Here is a 23,339-nt window from a genome sequence, read left to right as displayed (position 1 = left end):
TTTGTTTCTTTGTCTTTCTCTTTGTGATGTGATTTAATGTTTTGATGTATATTATAGAAATGTTATTCATACTAAAACCGCATTTAAAGTTACAATAACTGACTCTTTAAAAGTTAGTTCACCCGAAAAGGAAAATTCTGTCTTGAGTGATAAACGGGGCCCTGGAGGAAAACATCTTCAGCCTCCTGCCTAGACAAGCCTTGTAACTCGCAAAGGCCATGAATGATGGCCTGTACAAATATACAAATAATACATTTAGTAATGAAATTAAACATACACTCTGCTGAACATAAGCATGCTCATGTACATGCATGTTTTGTGATTACCTCTGGAAGGAGACATCTACAAATGAACTCCACCTCATTATTGTAGGTCAGCTGCGTTTGGGTTCTATTGATTGCCAGCTGATCAACAAAACAGAATTTTTACAGTTAGCACTGGATTACTTCAGGTCAATCATTAATCATTGTAGAAATTCTATTTATAAATTTGAAGCATGTTTGGTCAGGTTGACCATTTATCAAGGGCTCTAATTGTGTTGCAAAAGACAAAGCAAAACACATAAATATAGTAGATTATGCAAAAATATATATAAATAAATTCCAGTATATGCATGAACAGCATATACTGCATTCTCCTTCTCCCAGTAGCTCACCCATGTTGTAGGTCAAGCACATCTGTTCAAATATAAATAGTTTTAGAGACGGATTCAAATTCTATAATGCAAAAATAAAACTTTATTACCACTTTATATGCCATTATACGTAACGCATAAACATATAATCCTTTAAAAAAACTGAAAACATCAAGCAGCCATAAATATAATGAACTTACTCCCAATAATCAAGACCACATCTTGGTTTGGGTTTTCTGCCAAAGGGCACACAGTTTCTTCTTCTGACAGATCAACTGGAAGCTCCTGGACTTGCTGGTCAACAGTGGAGGGAGGAACCTCAAGGCTACTGTTAAGAGTGTCCTGGTGACAACAACTCTCTACAGTACATGTGATCTCCACAGAGGTTTGATCTAAAGAGAGAAAAACACATTTAACATTTATATAAATAAACACCCAAACATTTCAATGCGGTTACAAATAATACATAGTTGAAGTCAGAATTATTAGCCGCTAAATCTTTCCCAAATTATGTTTAACAGAGCAAGGACATTTTCACAGTATGTCTGATAATATCTTTTCTTCTGGAGAAAGTTATTTGTTTTATTTCGGCTAGAATAAAAGCGGTTTTTATTTCATTTTTAAACAACATTTTAAGGTCAAAATTATTAGCCCTTTTAAGCTATATTGTTTTCCATTAGTCTACAGAACAAACCGTCGTTCTACAATAACTTGCCTAATCACCCTAACCTGCCTAATTAACCTAGTTAAGCCTTTAAATGTCACTTAAAGCTGTGTAGAAGAGTCTTGAAAAATAACAAGTAAAATATTATTTACTGTCATCATGACAAATATAAAATAAATCAGTTATTAGAGATGAGCTATGAAAACTATTGTTTAGAAATGTGTTGAGAAATTTTTTCTCTTTGTTAAACAGAAACTGGGAAAAAATAAACAGGAGGGCTTATTATTCTGACTTCAACTGTATATAGTATTTACAGAGACAACTGAGGTGATCAGATACACAAACCTCTGCACATCTGAACATTTGAACTCTGCAAATGTTTAAAGCTATAATGATCTTTTTTAATGATTAAGTCTACACAAAATGTATGGTGATTTACCATCAGTAGAAGATTCTGCCTCCTGCTCCCCCTTCTCACATTGCTCCTGGATTTATTGGTGTGGAGAGGAATCTCAAGGCTACAGTTAGTGTCCTGGGGACCACAACTCTCTAATGCGATCTCCACTGAGGTTTGATCTAAAGAAGGAAAAATATATTTATACATTAAAAACACACAAACATTTCAATACTTCTACAAATAATATAGTATTTACAGAAACAAAACTATAAAGTTCAAATACACGAACTGCCGCATGTGAATAATTGAACTTTGCAAATGTTTAAAGCTATGATGATCTTTTTTTTAATGATTAAGTTCAGTACACGCGAAAGATGAAGTGATTTACCATCAGTAGAAGTTTCTTCCTCCTGCTGGATTTGCAGGTCAATAGTGGAGGGAGGAACCTTAAGGCTGTAAGGAGCTTGCTGGTAATCATTGTCCTCAATAATGCATGAGATTTTCCCTGCAGAGGTTTGATCTAAAGAAGGAAATATACATTCAACGTTTATTTAAATACAAACGCACAAAAACTTTTCAATTCTTTTACAAGTAAATTATACATATATTTACAGAGACTAAAGTTTAAAGCTATGATGATCATTTTTTATTTCATTTTGTCCCAGTCACACAAAAGGTAAAGGCATTTACCATAACTAGAAGGTTCTGCTTCGGTGTCCTGCTCCACCTTCTCACACTGCTCCTGTATTTGGAGGCCACCATGGGGGGGCACAAGATATGTACAAATACATATATTTACTGAGACAATAGTTTAAAGCTATGTTGATTATTTTTATTTAATGTTTTCCAGTCACACGCATAAGGGATTTACAATCAGTAGAAAATTCTGCTTCGGTGACCTGCTCCACCTTTTCACCCCTTCCAGTTCTTGAGCTTGAAAAGCTGAAACAGCTGCCAGCTTCCTGAAAAAAAATTGCTGGACTACGTAATGCATATAATACCTGACAATTCTTATAGTAATTCCTAAAATAATCCTATAATAATTATTAAAGCATATTATAAATGTAAATTTACTTGTTTTAATCCTTGTTCAAACACTTGTATAAATATTTAATTCCGTAATTCCTGCTACACTACAGTATGCTGCATCGCCAATATTTTCTTAATAATTGCATTCTCTTTCTCAGCCACTTGAGGGCGGCAAACATCATGGTATCTGAACAGAACTGATAGTCCACTTCATGATCCCAGTGGTAGTGTACTGGGGAAAAAAAATATATATATATATATATATAAAAGAGTTATTTGTTTTTGTATGTATATTAAAGTTATAAGAAATTGAAGTCAGAAATAAAAGAGGAAAGGATGTGTGGATGGGATTTAAAAACATGATAGTCTAAATCTACTTTTTAACAGTTGAGGGATGGTATTTTCCTTTCGTTTTCCTTTCAGCTTCGAGGGTTTGTGTTTTCCAGGAAACTATTTGGATGAAATATAATAGATTTCCAAATGTTTGTTTAAATTATGAAAGTCAGCCTGGTTTTGATCAAACTTGTGATCTGTATTAACAAGCTCCAGCTACTCTTTTTCACACTTTGTCCAGCACTTTTTGGGCATCAATTTTTACATCAATTTCTGAATGAATGATATATATATATATATATATATATATATATATATATATATATATATATATATATATATATATATATATATATATATATATATATATATATATGACTATGATTGCATAAAGTGTCTTGAAAAATATCTATTCAAATTTTACTTACTGTCACCATGGCAAATAAATAAATTTTATATTATTTAAGTTTTTAGAAATTAGTTATTAAAACTATTATGTTTAGAAATGTGTTTTAAAAAAGTGCTTTCCGTTAAACAGAAATTGGGGGAAATAATAAACAGGGGGGTTAATAATCCTGACTCCAACATTTTATACAAAATTTAAGAAAACTTCAGTTTTGGTCTAATAATATTCTTCTTTTGATTGACAAATCTCTCATTAACCAAAAATTTATTTTTGTTTAATTTTCTTAATAATTGCTGTAAAATTCAGATTACTTCTCTCTTTTTGATCTTTACAATTTTTTGACTTTTTATTCTACCAACACTTTTAATATTTAAACATAAACCAGATACAGACTGAAAAAAAGATGGAGGCATTTAATAGCAGTTTTAATTTCAATTTAATTTTTTTAGAAAGAGTGCAGTGTGGTCTGCTGACTGAGAGCATTTTAATTCTTTCTCTAAAATTCTAATACCACAAAATGTCTCTTTTTATATGCAGGGCCATAGTTTGTGTTACCAGCAAGAAAAGAAAGGGTGAAATAGGACAACCTTTATGCCCTTCTTGATTTCGAATCTTGATGTTGTTCCATGTGATCATTTAATTGAGCTGTAACAGTCTCTGTATAGAGTTTAAATAGCCTTTTAAAATGTTTTAAAATCTTAAAGCCAAAAAAAAAGAGTCTTCAACATAAAACTATCATCAATTATATCAAATGCAACAAATAAAATACAACTATTATCCAAAATTCATTTATTGTAATCAATCAAATCTAAAATGAGTCTTTTATGATTATGAAAGTGTCGCCCTTTCATAAACCCTGATTGACATACATCAATAGGGTCAAGACACTTTTTTATTCTTTCTGCAAATATATGAGCAAAAATGTTTGCTTCATTATTAAGGCTTCAGTAATAAAGTTATCAAACCTTGTCTTAATGTTTTAGTTAAATAACCTTGCTGGATAGCCTCTCTGAATACAGCTAACAAAAATGGTGCTAGTTCCTTTTGAAAAGATTTATGAACTTCACTAATTAAACCATCATTCATAGATATCTTATTATCTTTGAGTTTGTTGATACAATTCAGTACTTCATCTAAAGCAATATCTTAGTCACACATTTGAACTGAGGACTTTTGAACGTCTTTAACATATTCTAAAAATGACTGAGCATTACTTAATTGGTTATTTGAATATAATTTCTCATGAAAGTCTGCCACATATCTTGATATTTCTTTAACGTTTTCTACTTTCTTTTCATTGATATTCAGTTTGACCACAGCTGTTAATTCTGCATTTCTTTTTTCAATATTAAAAAATACTTAGTATTCTTTTCTCCTTCCTCTAACCATTTTCTCCTTGATGTCTTCTCCTTGAAGACGCCCTTTGCTTTATATTTTTGAATTTTATCTAATTCTAATTGTATTTGCATTAATTTTTTTTTTCTTCTTGATTTAGGTTATAATTTCCAGAGAGGCGTATAATTTCACTCAATTTTTTCTTCCTTTTCTCTCCTACATTTTGCTATTTCTTTTCCTTTCCTTATAGCTGAAGTTTTAATGTTAAACTCTATTAGTTCACAATACCATTATTATTAGTTACATTTGCCTCATTCCGGCTATTTATATTTACCAATTTTGCTTCCTCCAACTTTACATCTGTCAATATATTTTTGTTAATTTTCGGTCCGTGAACTGCACTCTTCTGTTTCCACAGTTTCTCCTCACACTCTTAATTAATATAAATATATACATGGCAGGCTTGTGCTGCAGTGTAAAAAGCAGAAACGAACCGAAAGACAAGAAACAGTAAAGTCATCTTTTATTGTGTAAGTCATTGTTTTGGTCACTCCCCCGTCTGTCTCGTGGGTTTGCGCAGATCACCAACCGTCACGAGAATCCTCATCGGCACTTCCGCGTTCGGAGAAGTCCGAGGACAGATCGGTCTCATCATGAACAACAGATTAAACCTGTGCTTTTTCATTCTCTCTTATATGTGTATGTGCTTGTCTGCGCAATATGTACCACCGGTAAGTCAGAGCTTATGCTTGTTGTTGATATTGACTAAACAGTTGCTTGTTTACGGCAACAATATCCTCATATCTCATTTCAGATTTGTGTTATTGGGGATTACAGTGATTGCGAGACTGATTCGTGTTTGTGTTTATATGACACTGCTTTGTTGTATAACTTAAATGACCTAGTTAATGGTGTTGGTACAGTTAAAAAAGTTAAGGAGAATAACCAACACGACAAATATGCTGCAAAACTGAGGTATAATTACTGCTGTTTATATATTTCAGTTCACAGAAGATTGCAGAAGTGGCATGTATCCTCCAAATGGCCCCACGTAAGTATAGTAACTGAAATTATGAATTATACAGTCGGTAGAAAGTACTGTCAGAGTGTATTGTGTTATTACACACTTCCTCTGAACACTTTACCTCACAGGTACGTGTAGTGTATGTAAAATATAAATAAAGCGAGCAAATAAATACACACGAGAGAAAAAGAAATATATGTCACTTAGATAATGAAGAACAGTGTCAGGTGTTTTGTAACAATAGGGTTGGAAAATCATCATTGTTGTGCAATAACTTGTGCATCTTTTTACATTACATTGTAAGTGTTAGTTTTAGGGTACTTGTTATTATTAAGTAATAAACTTACTTTAAGAGTTTGGTAGGAATGCTCCAATCAGAATTTTCTAGGGGATATGGAGTACCGATTCCTTGTCATGATGATCGTCCGATACCGAGTATCGATTATGATGCTTCAAGCTTTATATGACTTTGCCATTGCATAAAGCACATTTTCCCTCTAAGTATGTGATCTTGCCTTGCCTAAGAGAATAAATTAAGCATGTTCCATACATGTAATAGTCAAAAACAATTTTACAAAAAATTATAGATAGAACAGAAAAATGTAAGGAAATATTACTAACAATGTAATTAAAAAAAATTGCTCATGTGTTGTAGTGCTGCTGATGTATATCCCGGATGTGCACATGCATCTTCCACTGCTTGTAAATCGTAAACAAACACTTGTCATCGGTTCGTGAGATCGGCCAGATCAGCGAGAACCGATCGAGTTGTGAAATGTGATTATCGGCCAATACCGATCTCCAGCGGATCAATCGGAGTATCCCTAGTGATTGGTTTATGGTTAAGTGCATTTAAATATGGATAATTTACAATTAAGATCATGTCTGCACATGTTATTTGTGACAAGGACCCTGTAAAAGATAATTTCATATATATATATATATATATATATATATATATATATGCTATATCACACGAGTAGCAGTGCGACATGGCTGTATATCGGCACTGGTGGGAGGCGTGCGTTGGCACGAGGCCACAGGCTGAGTGCCTTAGTGCCCCCACCAGTGCCGATATACAGCCACGACATACAACAGTTTGACGGCATTATTGTGTATATAAAACAAAATCAAACGGAGAGTCTCAAAAACCCTTTTGTATGAGGAACTACTTTCTTCTGGATTCAAATCAAAAGCTGACAGTTAAACAGTTGAGCGTGCATCTTTTAAACTTTAGATCTGTAGTGTCTGCTTTTTGCTGGCTGTATGTGGGCGGAGTAATACACAAAGGGTAAAGAGGCTGTAGGAGTTCTGATATTGCAGAATATCGCACGGCTATCAGCCAATAAGATTTGAAAACCAGACAGAACTGTTGTGTGTGTGTATATATATATATATATATATATATATATATATATATATACACACACACACACACACACACACACACACACACACACACACACACACACACACACACACACACATACATACATACATACATACATATACATATATATATATATATATATATATATATATATATATATATATACATACAGTTGAAGTCAGCATTATTAGCCCCGTTTTTTCCCCCCATTTTCTGTTTAACGCAGAGAAAAAAAAATTTCAACATGTTTCTAGACATAATAGTTTTAATAACTCATTTCTAATAACTGATTTATTTTATCTTTGCCATGATGACAGTAAATAATATTTGACTAGATATTTTTCAAGACACTTCTATACAGCTTAAAGTGACATTAACTAGGCAGGTTAGGAGGGCTACGCAGTGGCGCAATAGAAAGGCACTAAGTCGCCTTACAGAAAGAAGGTCGCTGGTTCGAGCCAAGGCTGGGTCAGTTAGCGTTTCTGAATGGAGTTTGTATGTTCTCCCTGTGTTCGCGTAATTTTCTTGGTGCTTAGTCTTGGTCTCAGGTGCTTAGTTTCCCCCACAGTCCAAAGACATGCAGTACAGGTGAATTGAGTAGGCTAAATTGTCCGTAGTGTATGAGTGTGTATGGATGTTTCCAAGGGATGGGTTGCAGCTGGAAGGGCATCCACTGCATAAAACATGTGCTGGATAAGTTGGCGGTTCATTCCGCTGTGGCAACTAATGAAGGGGATTAATGAAGAGACTAAGCTGAAAAGAAAATGAATGAATGAATAGGCAGGTCAGGGTAATTAGGCAAGTTATTGTATAATGACGGTTTGTTCTGTAGACTATCAAAAAAATATATAGCTTAAAGGGGCTAATAATATTGTCCTTAAAACTATTAAACAATTAAACTAAATATACCAATAAAATATATATTAACACATGAAAAATGATACTTTTGTACCAAAATGTATTTTTTTCTAATAATTTGAGGTATTTAATTAAGGAAAAGTGTAAATAAATAAGAAATTAAACCTAATACCACTTTCAGTTTGATAATTTCCTATAAACGGTATATATGTACTTTAATAATGTAATATTTCCATGTAGGTTTAAAATTTATTAACACTTAAAAAAAAAAAAATCAGCATTGATTGTGAAATGTGTATATCCAAGCTTCTTTAGAATAATATAAATGCTTAAAATATACGTAAAAATGAGCAAACCTTTATTTGAATCTCTGTTTGATTTAGATTTAAAGGTGACGTGTCCTGGTACACTGTTGATCTGGATTTACCAGCAAGCAAAAGATGGACAGATGTTATTTCAGACAAGAAGACTGAGGTGAGTTCACATACCTTTTAATACCTTTCATACCTGTTAATTCTTCATAGATGACTCTCCTCCTGGCTTTATAAAGGAATGAACTGGAAGTCCTTTTTGCATTGACGGACAAATTCACTGCTCTTGTGAAGTTTCAGATGAATTTTGTGAACTGAAAAGCACCATTACACAAGAGCTCATGTGCTTTTTTCCTTCAGATGGCGAGCATGATTCAGGCCATCAGAGATCTAGCAGACGCCTTTGTTCCCAGCGGGAAGCTCATTCAGCTGGTGGACAAGGACTTGGTGAATATTAACAATCTAACACATCTCTTTGCACACTGTAAAACCCAATAAGTTAAGGGAACTCAAACAATTTAAGGATTGCCTAAAACCATTTAAAGAGATAGATCTCCCAAAATCGTATTTATTTCTTAGTTTCTTTCTTCTGTTGAACACAAAAAAAGATATATTGAAAAAAGCTAAAAACTGTAACCATTGATGTCCATAGTAGGAAAAACAAACACAATGAAAGTCAGTGGTTACAGTTTTCTTCAGGATATATATTTATTTGTGTTCAGCAGAAGAAAGACACTCATAATGGTTTGAAACGTGTAAAAGATGAGAAAATTACAGACTTTTTAATTTTGGTTGAACTAGCTCTTGAAGTCAAAAACTAATATACTGAGTAGTGCAAACTTCCTCCATATGATCACACACAATTTGAATGAACTATAATGCCACTTCAATGACAATGTAAGCTTGTCAAACTGACTACTTTATGAGTTTTGGAATCTCAGTTTCAGTTGATCAATGTCTATTAGTTGCATCAAAGGAGTTAAATGGTATATTCATTATAAATCATTGTTAAATGCTACACTGTAAAACTAAGTGAAGTTTATTCATAAACAAATTTCGAGAGGATCACGTGCTTATGAATGTTCACAGCTGTTTCAACTTTAGCTAATGACTGATTATCCTATCAGACGATCCTTAACTCACTATAAATAACCAGACTTTTCTTATCTCAATATCTTCGTCTTGAAGAAACCTCCCCATCCAACCCTACTTTCCCTCCTTTCAAACGGGCGTCACGGTGGCCAGCGATTAGCGCTGTTGCCTCACAGCAAGAATGCCCCTGGTTTAATTCCTTTCCAAACCAGATGGCATTTCTGTGCGGAGTTTGCTCGTTCTCCCCATGGTCGCGTGGGTTTTCCCCGGGTCCTCCGGTTTCCTCCCACAGTTCAAAAACAAGCACTCTAAACAATTAATCAAAATACATTAGCTAAACTCTGAGTACACCTTTCAGCATACATAACCGACACTTAGCTACAATAAGCAAGAAGGGGAGTCATCGAGATCTACCTGAGCTCAAACTCCACTCTCGCCTTGCAACGGGAGGGAGCCCAGGGCTCTCTCCCTGCACGCCACAGCACGCCAGACTAGCTTTACTATCAATCATCAGCTTAGTGTGAACTCTTGAAAGAAGTTAAGGGAACTCCAACCATATGATGCTAAATCATAGTATTTGTTATCATAGTATAATGATTACTGAAGTATATAGCTACATCTCAACATGGGTTTAAGATAAAAATCTATTTTCAGGAATGAAAACCAATAAACCTGTAATATCGTATTAATAAAAAATGTCTAATGTCTAAATGTTGATAAAAAACCCTTTTACATTATATACAAAAGACGGCTGCTAAAAGATCAATGTCTAACTGTAGTATTTATACATAAAAATGCACATTTACAATAATGACTGTTTGTCGACTGTAAAAGTCTATTCAAGCAAAATTTTGGGATTGATTACTCTTATACGTTTTAATAAGTACATTTCAGCATTAGCATGTTGTTTCATTTTACATAAACACACATACAAACTCTGAATGATGATGGAATATTATTTCATAACTGTTTTGACTTTGTATTTTCACAAAAAGTTACTTTAAACATCACAATAGACACGTCACTTTCATTTAATGTGTTTTCCAGACATATCAAATCACTTTTGTGACTTTCATTTGATCCAGAGCTCTATTTTGTGAGGCAGTGTAAAGTAAAGTGTTCTGTTTTTCAGCCGTTAATGGTGGACACTCTGCCGTACCCGTTCAATGAGGAGATCCGGGGAATCGCGTCTGTCTCTGGTGTTCCTCTGGGTATGAAATGCACAAATCTATAGTATTACGTTCAACTCTGTTACATTAAATAAAAGTTAAATCCAAAATGTGCTCTGTGATGCAGGAGAGGTGGTGCTCTTCAACATATTTTATGAGGTGTTCACTGTCTGCACTTCTCTGGTTGCTGAGGACGTCAACGGTGAGAACATCATCAGTGACAAAACATGTCTCATATATGTTTATTTAAAGATTTGATCAGTTTTTAAAGGACACCAGGGAGTGCTATGGGGTCTGTAAAATGAATTAGTGTTCTATGTAGATACATACATTAACATTTTAGTAAAAAATTATTGAATTCAAATAATCGAATAATGGTTGAAACGGTGTTTCAGTGGCTAGCACTGTTGCCTCACAGCAAGAAGGTCGCTGGTTCGAGTCCCGGCTGGGTCAGTTGGCATTTCTATGTGTAGTTTGCATGTTCTCCCCGTGTTGGCATGGGTTTCCCCCACAGTCCAAAGACATTGCTGTAGGTGAATTGAATAAATTAAATTGGCCGTATATCGCAGTGATGGGTTGCAGCTGGAAGGGCATCTGTTTCATAAAACATATGCTGGATAAGTTGGGGGTTCATTCCGCTGTGATGACACCAGATTAATAAAGGGACTAAGCCGACGGAAAATGAATGAATGAAATTGGCGGTAGTGTATGTTTGTGAATGAGTGTGTATAGATGTTTCCAAGTACTGGCTTGCAGCTGGAAGGGCATGTGTAAAACATATGCTGAATTAAGTTGGCGGTTCATTGTGCTGTGGTGAGCCCTGAAAGGGACTAAGCTAAAGGAAAATGAATAAATGAATAATCAAATATGAACAAGAATTACATCAATAAATGATGCCACATTTGCTTAAATCATGTTAAAACAAGCTTATAAATATAGATGAGATTAGAATAATGCCGCCATTTATTAAAAGTCAATACATGTGTAATTATCGTTTTAAATAGAAACAAACTATTTTTCAAATATCATTTTAATCTATTTCTAATATAAATTTTTCACAGTATAAATTGGATCTTTATTCAAGACTTGATTCTCTGTTGCTGCAGCCAGGTTTATTCTATAAGGAATGCTTCCCCACTGGCGCGTTTTAAGATGTTAAAAACTCTTCTTTTTCAGGTTGCACTTTTAGATTCTCGATCATTCCAATGTGCTTATATTTTATTAATGTTGAATCTTAGTATTTTATTGCATGTTTGATTTTCTCTGCTGTCGTAGCGCTTTGGGTTTTAGAAAAGCGCATGATAAATAAAAACTTATTATTATTAATATTATTAAGACACCGTTGAGATGAATTTACGTTTTATGATGTGGTCCCTCTCTTAAAGATGATAGTATTTAAGGGTACATTGAAAACGTATGTTAACCTATATAAAGCATATACTACTGCTCAAAAGTTTAGGGACATTGCATTATTTAAATCCTGTTTCAGCAAGTATTAATTCAATTTATTAGAAGTAACAGTAAAACATGATGCTGTAAAATATTTATAATTTTTTATAAACACTGCTCTTTTGACCTTTTTTACTCGCCAAAAAGCATGAAAAAGCATGGTTTCCAGAAAATAAATATTAAGCACACTTTTCAACAGAAAAAAATAAAAGTTTATTTAAATGATTTCTGAAGGATCATTTGACACATTTTTTATCAAGTGTCTTTTATGTTGCAAAGATTATTGTTAAGAACTAAATTGGCTGTTGTGCATAAATATGTATGTGTGAATGAGAAATTCGTATGGGTCTTTATCTGAACAGTGCTGGGTTGTGGCCACTGTGTAAAAACACATACCAGAGTAGTTGGTGGTTCATTCCGCTGTGGTGACCCCATGTAATTTAAGGGCTAGCCTGAAGGAAAATGAATGAAATATGCATAAAACCGTTTTTTTAAATTGTATTCATTCATTCATTTTATTTTCGGCCTAGTGTCTTATTAATCAGGGGTCGTCACCGCGAAATGAACCGCCAACTTTTGTTTTACATAGCGGATGCTCTTCCAACTGCAACCCATCACTGGGAAAGACCCATACACTTTCACAATATTTAATTAAAGCAGTATTGATGAGCATAAGAGACTTATTTAGAATCAAAATACATTTAAATAAAATCCTACAGTTCCCAAATTACTAAATGGTACTGTACAACACTGTAAAATATCAGAATACTTGTTGTGAAATGCCGTACAGTAAAGATCAGTTTGTTTTTAATGTAGGCAATCTCATCCATGCAAGGAACCTGGACTTTGGACTGTTCATGGGGTGAGTTCTACCATTTGTTTTTACCCTTCTTCCTCAATTCATGCACACTCATTGACTGAACAAGACTTCATATGGTGTGTTCCTATCCTCTTTTAGATGGGATTTAAAGAACAGGTCTTGGGTCATCACAGAGAAGCTGAAGCCTCTGGTTGTCAACATAGACTTCACGCGAAATGGCCAGACGGTCTTCAAATCCACCAATTTTGCAGGATATGTCGGGATGTTGACCGGCATTCATCAGGTAATCACAGAGCAGTCTTTGAGGATATCCAGAATAGCGACAGGAGACAGAAGTGACCTTTTGTCTCAGCTGTTGTTTTTAGTTTCACTTCTGCATTTGAACAGGAAGGATTATTGTGAAAGCTCGGACTGTTGGTCACTGATCACATTGCTCGTGTTGTTTTCTTTACAGAACTCGTTCACTCTCACTATGAATGAGCGATTCAGTCTGGATGGAGGATACATCGGTGAGCTCCTTTATTCATCTCACTGACTGCTGCTGAGTCATGTGGCACAAATATGTCAAGTTTAAGGCCACAAATCACACTTTTTTTTATTTACCTTTAAAAGGGGAACTTTATAACAATCCAAAATAAAATAATAAAAACGTGCTCAGGGGTAGCTTAATTAATGTGTCAGTGCTGTTCGGGTAAAGGATTCATCAGAATAAACAGCAAAAGTAAGTCTAAGGCACTCGAAAAATGTGGAAAAAAAATATTCAAAAGCTTTTATTGACATGGCTACTTCTGCATTTTTAAGGAATATTCATGTAAATAAAAGGCGTTTAATATATTTTCCACATTTTTCAAGTGCATTGAACTTTTGCTGGGAATTTTATAACCTCATTAAATGTCTTTTATGTGAAATACAATTACTTTAATCAGAAATCTGTATGTTATTAATAGCAATAGAATTTATAGTTTACAAGCTTAAATATACATACAACTGTACAAAACTTGTATACAAAAGAACATTTGGGTGAAATTTATATTATGACAAACTTTTTTTGCCCTTTATGTTGAATTTGAGGCATAATTGTTTATTTTAGTTGCTTTTGATTCCTCAATGGTCAAAGTTAAATGTTTTTTCTGGCTCAGTGTTATTATTTTTTGTCTGTTTTAATTGATGTGTTTAAGGGTGTGTGTTTTATTATGTCATATAGTTGGTTGAATGAATGCATGTGGTTATTGTTATTAAGTGTGTGTGGTGTGAATTACAGGGATTCTGGAGTGGATCTTGGGAAAGAGAGACGGCATGTGGATGAGTTTCCTGACTCGCTCAGTGCTGGAGAATGCAACTAGGTTAACCCCACCCACCCACACCCACACACCCACACACACACCCACACACACACACACACAAATGGATTTTTAAACATTCTAATGCAGAGTTTTCATAAATTATGCGTTTACAATCACTTTATAACTTATTTTAAATAATTATTATTTTTGAAACAGATAAAGCAGTAATAATGTTCAATTATAACTTCTGTCCTGTAGTTTATTCCTCAAAGCTCCAGTGTTCAGTGTCACATGATCTTTCAGAGAAAATTAATTTGCTGAATTTGGTGCTGCAATAATCACTGAAACATTAAGCAGAAAAAACTTGTTTTTAACATTTATAATAAGAACTATCAGCTATAACTGAACCCCAAATCTACATATTAGAATGATTTCTGCAGGACCGTTTGACTCTGAGCACTGATGTAACGGCTACTGTAAAAACATGTTGAACATTGCAGTAAATTACACTTTGAAACATTATAAAAACTTTGAATTTTCTTAATCTTAATTCACAGATTTGATTGGTAGAGGAGTTATTGTTTTGACCCTCCTTAAACTGAAATTATAATACAAATACATGTTTAAATCTTTATGTATATGTAAATATGTTTTTGATACTGAAGTATGACAAATGCAAAGACGTCTCCTGAGTATTTAATAATGATGATCATGTTTTGTTTTAGCTATGAAAGTGCCAAGGCTCTGCTGTCTGATACTAAGCTGTTGGCTCCAGCCTACTTTATCCTGGGGGGAAACCAGTCGGGTGAAGCCTGCATTATCACCAGATCCAGAACACAAAACATCAGCCCGCTGGAGTGAGCTCTGCACCACTGATTTAGTCTATACACACATCTACATCAGGGCTGTCCAATCCTGACCCCTCTGCTCTCGAGTTGACACTTGTGTTATTATCAGGGCCAGACAGAATCTGCAGACTTTTTTTTTTCCTTTTTCTGCACAGAATTATGTATAAAAAAAATCCAATTTTTGCAGAATGATTTTGTGAAATTTTTAAATATATGAAATAATAATAAAAAAATTAAAACTTTTTAACTTCTGGTTTACAATGTAAATCCAATTAGATCGTCTAATTTGGTAAACATAGCAAGCCTCTCATATATTATATTTTCATTTTAGTCAATATTATTACTGTAATTAATTTAAAAACTGAATAAATATATATTTACACTATAAATAGACTCAATGATGGGCTAAAACCTGCAGATTTCTGCGCGCACAGATTCTGTGTGGGCCTAGGTATTACTCTGTGATCACTGAATTAACCCTCTGAATTTTACATGTACTATATTCGTCACGTAGTTAATGTTAAATGACCTTCTAGTGTCAGTTTCACTTTCATCCACAAATCTTCTCCCGGGGCCTCGTGTAAATCTAAAGTGTCAGTTAGAAGTTGTTAGGGTAATTGTAACTAATCTTTAAAGTTTCTGTGAAGTACTTAAGTGTTGTTATTTTTTTTTAAATTTGGCGTTTAGGGAAGGAGCTTAATTCTGCTGGACTGAGGTCTTGTTGGTCTGGAGTGAAAATCATTGTAGTATTTTGGTTTAATATGATATTGTCTATGCATTTCAGGCTGAATGTGAAGAATGGCAGGTGGTATGTGTTGGAGACGAACTATGACCATTGGAAAGAGCCTCTGTTTTTGGATGACCGCAGAACTCCGGCTATGAAATGCATGAATCAGACCACACAGACTGTAAGTTTGGATTTGCAGACTTGAGAAAACAGAATCATAATGTTATAATTTTTATTTTATTACTTTAACTTCTTGCGATCTTCTTGCAGAATATCTCAGTAAAGACGGTTTATGACATTCTGTCCACCAAGCCAGTCTTAAATAAGGTGGGTTCTTTATGAATTTACACTTTTAATTAGTTAAGTTTGAAGCACTTATAATGCCTGGTTGAATAACACTTTTCATTCTGGTGCTGTGCAGTTGACCACATACACTACTCTTATGGAAGTTTCTAAGGGAACACTGGAGTCTTTTATTCGTGACTGTCCAAATCCCTGCATGCCCTGGTGAAGAACTCAAGACCATAGTACACTTCTGCACTCTATCTGAAGACAGCAAAATATGATGAATGTGAGTGTCTCTGTTTAGGAAGGGAAATAATTCTAATTTTAGCACTGTTCAAATCAGCAGTCTTACATTTTAAAAGGTTTGCAACATCTGATTCAGAATCACATGAGCTTTGTTGGGTATATAATCAAGCTTAACCTGTCAAACAGGTAGAACAGCTTATTTAACACAGGTCTAAGGATGTGTTATCAAACAAAATGCACTGAGAATGTTTATTGCGCATGACATATTGTACATAATTTTTAATCAAATTTTTTTTGGATGTGATTGTATCTTTTTTGTTGTTTTTGTAATGATATATTAGCGTCTGGAAAATACAAGTAGAACATATTTCAACTTGATAATCAACACTACTGGTGCCTTAATAATAAATCATTGACCAAAAGATATTAATGTTATTGCACATAATAAATGATGTAATATTTATTGCTTTGAGAGGGGGGTGTGCACGGGGGGAGAAAACAACTGCAGGAAAATGGTAAAAATCAATGTTTTATTCGTTTTAAATCTCAATCTAAACATTGGAGAATTACACGAGGTGAAATGGGGTGAGAACCCAAGCATTGGCCAACATGCCTTAAAAAAGATCCAAATAAAAGCAAGAGAACATTTAAAAGAGTGCAATAAGAAAGGACAGGACAATGCATCAGTGCTAACATGTGATTCTGCTGAATCCCTAATGGTTTTCAATGTGCAGTCTGGTTCATGTCAGATATATTTAAATAGGGTTATTTTCATTTCTGCTTAATTTTGTCCTGAACCAGAGAAACAAAAGATCTATTGTCCTCTTTGTATTTCATTGGCAAAAATCACAGGAGAAATGCAAAAACAAAAGCCTAACCATGCCAAACGTAGGAACACACAAATGTTCTGCATCCCTTAAACCACAGCCGTTGAAGAAGCTCAACAAAGAGAAACACAGAAAAAAGCACTTACAGACTACAGAACCGCTTAAAAGACAGACAAGAGCCCGCTTCAAAACATCATCTACATTCTCCATAAAACTACTTACAGGTGTAGAGAGACTTCTTTGCCGTCTCTTGAACTGTTAGATCACGCATGCTGACAGGCTGATTCGCTTAGCTGTTGTTTCCAAGGATTCTTAGGGTATTAAGCTCATTAAACAGTAATGCTGCATGAAAGATGGACTGTAGTGTAAGACTGAAAGATCATTCTCATGCACTCTGGGCTCCAATGGTTTCTGCAATCAAAAAGAAAAAGAAGGTTGATGATTTCATTATCCAAATGTGTGACAAAACTAAATGTGCTTTCCCACTTGATTTGATGGCCTGGGGGCATATTGCAGAAACTTTCTTATCTTAGGTCTTTACTTTTGCATATTTGTTTTACAGAAGCAAATCTTAACTTGACTTGGGATTCTCATCTCGTCTCTAGTTGAGGAATCTAAAATTTATGCCAAGTTTGACAATCAATTTGCAGGTCTGTTACCAGGCAACCAACGCTGCAAGCTGCTAAAAAGTTAACAAATACAACGGATCAAAGCCAGGGGAAATAACAGAACTCATACAAACTGAAGGCATTAGTTACTTGCACTACAACCGGTAATGCTCTGTGACGCTTTGTTGTTCTCTGTAATGCTCTGTGTTAATTGTAATATGTTGCGCAGCGGCCTAAAATGACAAATATTAGTAATTTTGTCATAAAAAACTAAGATCTTAATGCAGAGTTCAGACTGCATGATTTTCAAAGCAGTCATGTCACAGCATGACTATCTGGGTTAGCGTTTCGTCGCTGCTTTGTTTACACTGCAAGATGGATCAGAAACTGAGGGTTTCACACTGCATGACTTTACAATAGGAAGAATCGCCGGCACCTTTTTCTCAGTCCGAAAACTACGTCTCTCACTACTAAACACGCAAGAAGCTGTGACATGGAAACAACACGAGGTAACGTAGTATATATTTTGTTATTAACTATATAATAACAAAAGAAGCCTTTGGTGAGGTAGAAATTGTACTTATTTTGCTCACTTGGCTCACCTATTAAAGGGAATTAGCAATTTCTCCTCAACTTTTTTCTGTTTTGAGCCGGTTGTGGTATTGCTCAGATAACATGTCAAACAGACATGGGTGCTCCTGCCAAATTTACACTGGTTTTTCCTCTATTTTCTCTATTTTCAGCTATTTGTCTGCAATTTCTCAAAACCTGTTGGCGAGTCAAAATCGGGGCTCAAATCATGCAGTCTGAACTCAACACAAGTGTCCTCCAAGAGTCTGTCTACTATTAAACATCTTCATTCTTCATTTTGAATCATCAGTAAATATACTGCCACTGCTGGACAGCACAAATATAAGTGTTTTTTCACATTACCTTTCAAATTATTTTGAAGTTAGGACAGCTGTCGGGTTGCTCTTAAAAGTTAGGACCGTTTTTAGGATTTTTTTTTTTTTTTGGTCAAGTTAGGAGGTTTCTGTTTTACTACCTTTATATCTGTACTTAAAATAAAACTTAGAAAATGCTGTTCTGTGATAGATTAGTACTAAAATGAGGTGCTAAGTGAAATTGGTTACCAAAGAGATCGGATTTTAAAGTTAGTTTCTGTAATACAACCCTAGGTCTCAAATCAGGTTCGACCGACAACATATTTTTGGCATGCATCTTTCCATATGACTGCACAGCAGTATTGAAGGTACACATCTATATCTAAATAGTTCAAAGGTAGGGCTGCACAACATTGAAAAAAATTGACATTGCGAAATTTTGTTTTTCTGTGATCTATACCCTATATTAGGAAAGAATTCCTCATTTTAAATTGATTTAAATCATTTTTGGAGGAGTGCATCTAAATGCAAAATACATTAGAACAACAGAACGAATATTACAAAAAATTTGAGAAACCAGACTTTATGGAATTTCTTTGCAGCACTGTTAAACTCCAACTGAAAATCATAATCAAATATAACAAAAACACTGCATTGTGTTTATTGTAATAAATAATTAAACACAATTTATCATTGTTAAAGCAGTAAACTTTATAATTTCTTGTACCTAAATGGATTCAATCCACTTGATCTTATAGTTGCATTCCTTAAAAAACAACTGACTATTGAAGACACCCTTTTAAAAAAAAATCATTCGCTTTAACCATTTGTATTCCAAAATAATATTTTAAGGCATATTCAAACATTTTACCACAGTACTTCAAGCCATTTTACCATTGGCTTTACTCATTTGTCAGCACAAAGTGAATTATTTACAATTTAATACCATTAATAATGATCACTTATGATTTAGTTATTATATTTACCAGGCTCTTTGAGTGTTTGAGCATTTCCCACCAATCCCGTAAGCTCGCTTGTATTTCCATTGAGAATTTCAGCTGTCAAGTTGTTATTTTGCTGTTCTTCTGAGATCCTCTTACACAGCTCTTCCTGTACAGATTACAAGCAAAGAAGATGTGCAAGTAAGCATTTTTGTATTAAACATGTAGAGAGTAAAGACAAATCTACATAACATGAAAACTACAGCACTAGTAGTGACTGATATTCAGCAGCAAACAAATATTAAAATATAAAATGAATATAATACATAACAAATTAGTGAATTTTAAACTTTAAAAAAAAAAATGATTTCACAATGCCAAGCCAGCGAGACCACTGAAGCTCTTACCTCACACAGAACAGACATCTGAATAGGAAGATCCTCCACCTTCACAAAATCTTCCTCATCCGATCTCTGACTGGTATTTCCAGATCCAGCTTCCTGTCATTTAGAAATATATAAAGAAAAGAAGCTCAACACCTTTTAATCTTCAGATAAATACTTTAAAGATGCTGGTTGAGATCAGTGTCGTACATCAGTGTTGATCATGACTGGAGAGTCTGTATCAGGACTGGCTGAATCGGAGCTCTGAGGAGTTTCCTGGACTGGAGCAGAAGTGCTGTCCTCCTTTTCCTCTCCTTCATCTCCCGAAGCAGATTTTTCCTCTTCTCCACCCTCTTCTGGAGGCTGAACAATGACTTTGGGATCAGACGGTTCACTATTTACTGTTTGAAATTGGGAGAAAATATGAAAATAATATTATAGCTGCAACTGTAATGGAGTGTAATAATCAATAATAAATATAAAAAGTGTAATATTACGGAAAAAAAAACATACACTGACTACTTTCTGAGCTGTCTTGGTCTGATTTGGTTTCCTGTGGGGTTTCGTTTTGTAACGCAGAGCTCTGGATGAACAACAGGTCATTATTAGTCTATATTACTGAGCTGTGTCAGCTTATTTGCTATCTACTGTACACTGTAAAAGCACCTCTCTGTGTTCACTAGTGTTGTCCATGCTGGCTTGTAATGATGTTTGCACCTCTACAGGTCCAGCCTCAAACTCCTCCATCTCCTCCACTTCATTTTCATCTTCTCCACTGCCGTAGTTGCATAGAGCCTGTGTCTCTGCTTTAGACAGGCCTGAAGAAAAGAGCACAAGTCAAACAGATTCTTATCAGAGTCAAACACATTACGCAGTGGTTTTAACCTGCACATGATAAGACTAACAAAATCAAGCAAACAATCCACATGTATTAGTGCATAGGCAGAAAAATGGAGCTGAAAATGAAGTATAATAAATGGGAGTTCAGAGACACCACTTGAAAGAAAGAACATGGTAAAATTTACTTGCATTATAAATATGACTTTTACAGATACAGATTTTTTTTTTTAAAGGGAAACAAAATTGATTAAAATGAACAGCACATTATAAGATCTTGGAACTTTCTAATCAAATTATTTATTGTCAAATACAAGCAGGCGTAGACATTGGAGCGCTTGCTGGAGACTTCAGGGCTGGTTGTAGCAGCAGTGCGCAACTTACAACTTACACATTACTAAATATTTTTGTGTTGCACCACTGAACTTAGTGTTGTAGCCATCAATTAAAACGAGAATTTCTTCATGACTGAGTTTTTCCTTCCTGCTCTTTTGCCCTTCATATGCAAGATATAAAATGTGTATTTCGCGTGCATTCAAGGCTCGCGATGCAGGTGTGAGCATTGTCTGTTATAGTGTCTGACTGTAATTTAATGTGCTATAAAAATGTCATTTATAATTTCATTTTCATAGGACAGTTCATTGTTTCCGCAACAATCATTCTTCCATGGTGGGGCGCCATGCCAAAATTCATTCCGTCATGGCTACATTACAGCTTCTCATTTAAAACATTTAAAATGTAATTTTTTAATAGCAGTTAATAAAAAAAAATAAAAAAAATCGCGCCAAAACGTATTAAAAGGTAAGTGAATTATAACAGCGCAAACTTTTCTGTAACCGTAGTAGTGCTATGCCTCATTTGTTTAACCATTTATGGTGACGTGCTGACTGACTGACTGGTGCGTGAGGCCAGCAAACACGACGTATAGCCGTTTCACTTTATTTTAGGACGCATTAAAGTCGCTCTGTAGGTCTATTAAAGACATTTATAAATATTCCTAGCAAATCTAATAAATGCTGGAGACATACTCGTTAAACAAACGCACTAAATCGCTCTTCAGCAGCATTTATTCGAGAGCGCACAAGAAGATCTGTGCGCTCTTGAAGGGGCTTATATTTGAGGGGGCGTGAAGGAAGTTTTGTGCACGAGCAGAGAAAATCGGTGTGCAAGCAAAGAGATTGGCATGCTCGTAGGCTATAACATAAATGCGATCCCGACTTCAAATACTGCGCTCACAAAATTTGTCATTGAAATAACGCCACAGGAAGTAGATCTGTGTTAAAAAAAAAAGGCCTGCCGCCACAGTTGGAAAAAATACTAGAGTAAACACAGCAGTTACATATAGATGCATTAGATACCAAATTTTAAAAAAGTTTAACGATTTAAATGCTTCATATTGGATATTACGTCATTCAATGTGACCAAGCATGGCTTTATGGAGAGCTTAAGAACTACTAACTATGGTTTGCTTTAAGAACATGTGGTGCAACCGAAGTAAGAACAAATTTAGTTACAAACTACCTAGTAGTTACTAAGCCTCTAGTGTGGACTTTAAGCTCCAGTTCAAGAAAGAAATTACGATCAGCTGGTGCAACCCTACCCAGGTCTCAAATGGTGCAAACTTGCATTTTCTTATGACATTTTAATTTTTTATCAAACTAAATTGATTGAACAGCAAAGTTTGTTTTTCTGCCATTTTTTATTAATAGTCATTTCCCTATAGGCAAATAAATCAGACATTCTAAAACAATATCAGAAAAAAGCTTACTTCTGCATTACAGCATAGGGTCATTAAAATAGATTGATACAAATATGAGAGAACTTTCTTAAGCACCAAAACTGGCAGTTGAAAATTCAGCTCATCTATTTTGTTACATTTTAAAATACTTTTTTTTTCATGTGGTGGTAAAATGGAAATTATTCTACTGTTTTTACTGACTTGAAATTGAGAAGTCCACAACACTATTTCGCTATATGTAAGCACACTAACTAACTACTATGCCATACTAGAACTTACTTATAGAAAGTGGCAGTCCTTCTTCCTCTTCCACCTCAGATGCTTCACTGCTCTGTGCTTCTTTCTCCTTCTCCTCTTCTCTCTCATGAGGCATCTCTTGCCGCTCAGTCTCATCCTGATCCTGAATGGGAAAAAAAAGAAAACCTTTAAGTCAATTTTCAGCATTCAGATTTGCAAAAAAAAAAAAAAAATCATAAACCATTGGGTTTTTGCTGCTGACTTTACTTTGATGTAACTTTGAACGGAGGGTACTTTTTACACACCACACATTTGGTTCGCACCCAGATTCATTTAATGTCAGAGTTTGGTATGTTAACCTAGTGTGAACGTGTCTTCTGAACTCACGAGCAGTACCCGATTCCACCAGAAAGAGGTGGTCTGAGGTACAGTTTGCATTACCTCTAGTCTGGTTCACTTCTGATGTGAATGCAATCGTACCAAATAACAGAAGTGAAACACCAACTGTACAACAAACTTTAGTTTTCATAACGTTAATTCACGCGTGTATGTCTGCGTAACAGTAAATGTTAACCTAATGTCAA

At 34.7% G+C, this 23,339-nt stretch overlaps 2 protein-coding genes and 2 long non-coding RNA genes across 78 annotated transcripts in view; 2 read left to right on the top strand and 2 right to left on the bottom strand.

Moving 5' to 3' along the window:
* LOC147846759 (uncharacterized) overlaps positions 1-23,339 on the bottom strand; it is a 1,232,122-nt gene that overhangs the window by 193,732 nt on the left and 1,015,051 nt on the right. The gene's annotated exons all lie outside the window — the stretch shown is intronic.
* On the top strand, positions 5,435-16,722 carry asah1b (N-acylsphingosine amidohydrolase 1b). The gene is given in 14 exon segments (NM_200577.1): positions 5,435-5,529; positions 5,803-5,849; positions 8,454-8,544; positions 8,742-8,828; positions 10,606-10,684; positions 10,770-10,844; positions 12,908-12,953; positions 13,050-13,194; positions 13,366-13,420; positions 14,173-14,254; positions 14,920-15,051; positions 15,827-15,950; positions 16,040-16,096; positions 16,191-16,722. Coding segments are annotated over 14 exon segments (1,188 nt in total). The 5' UTR covers positions 5,435-5,451; the 3' UTR covers positions 16,281-16,722.
* Positions 16,729-23,339, bottom strand: part of pcm1 (pericentriolar material 1) — a 33,567-nt gene continuing 26,956 nt past the window's right edge. For 54 of the 75 annotated variants that reach the window (NM_001441356.2, NM_001441365.2, NM_001441372.2 and 51 more), the window contains 7 exon segments: positions 16,729-17,538; positions 19,606-19,729; positions 19,968-20,060; positions 20,154-20,344; positions 20,457-20,526; positions 20,610-20,761; positions 22,798-22,918. In NM_001441356.2, the coding sequence (NP_001428285.1) occupies positions 17,513-17,538; positions 19,606-19,729; positions 19,968-20,060; positions 20,154-20,344; positions 20,457-20,526; positions 20,610-20,761; positions 22,798-22,918 (777 nt within the window). In that variant the 3' untranslated portion in view covers positions 16,729-17,512. 75 annotated transcript variants of the gene reach the window in all.
* On the top strand, positions 17,060-22,897 carry LOC147846774 (uncharacterized). The gene is made up of 2 exons (XR_015476481.1): positions 17,060-21,214; positions 21,334-22,897. It is a non-coding gene; the product is annotated as an uncharacterized LOC147846774 (long non-coding RNA).

The sequence above is a fragment of the Danio rerio genome, chromosome 1, assembly GCF_052040795.2.
Source record: "Danio rerio strain M-AB ecotype USA chromosome 1, GRCz13ab, whole genome shotgun sequence".
Classification (NCBI taxonomy): domain Eukaryota; kingdom Metazoa; phylum Chordata; class Actinopteri; order Cypriniformes; family Danionidae; genus Danio; species Danio rerio.
Note: the sequence above shows the minus strand (reverse complement) of the source record. Positions and strands in the feature narration are given on the sequence as shown.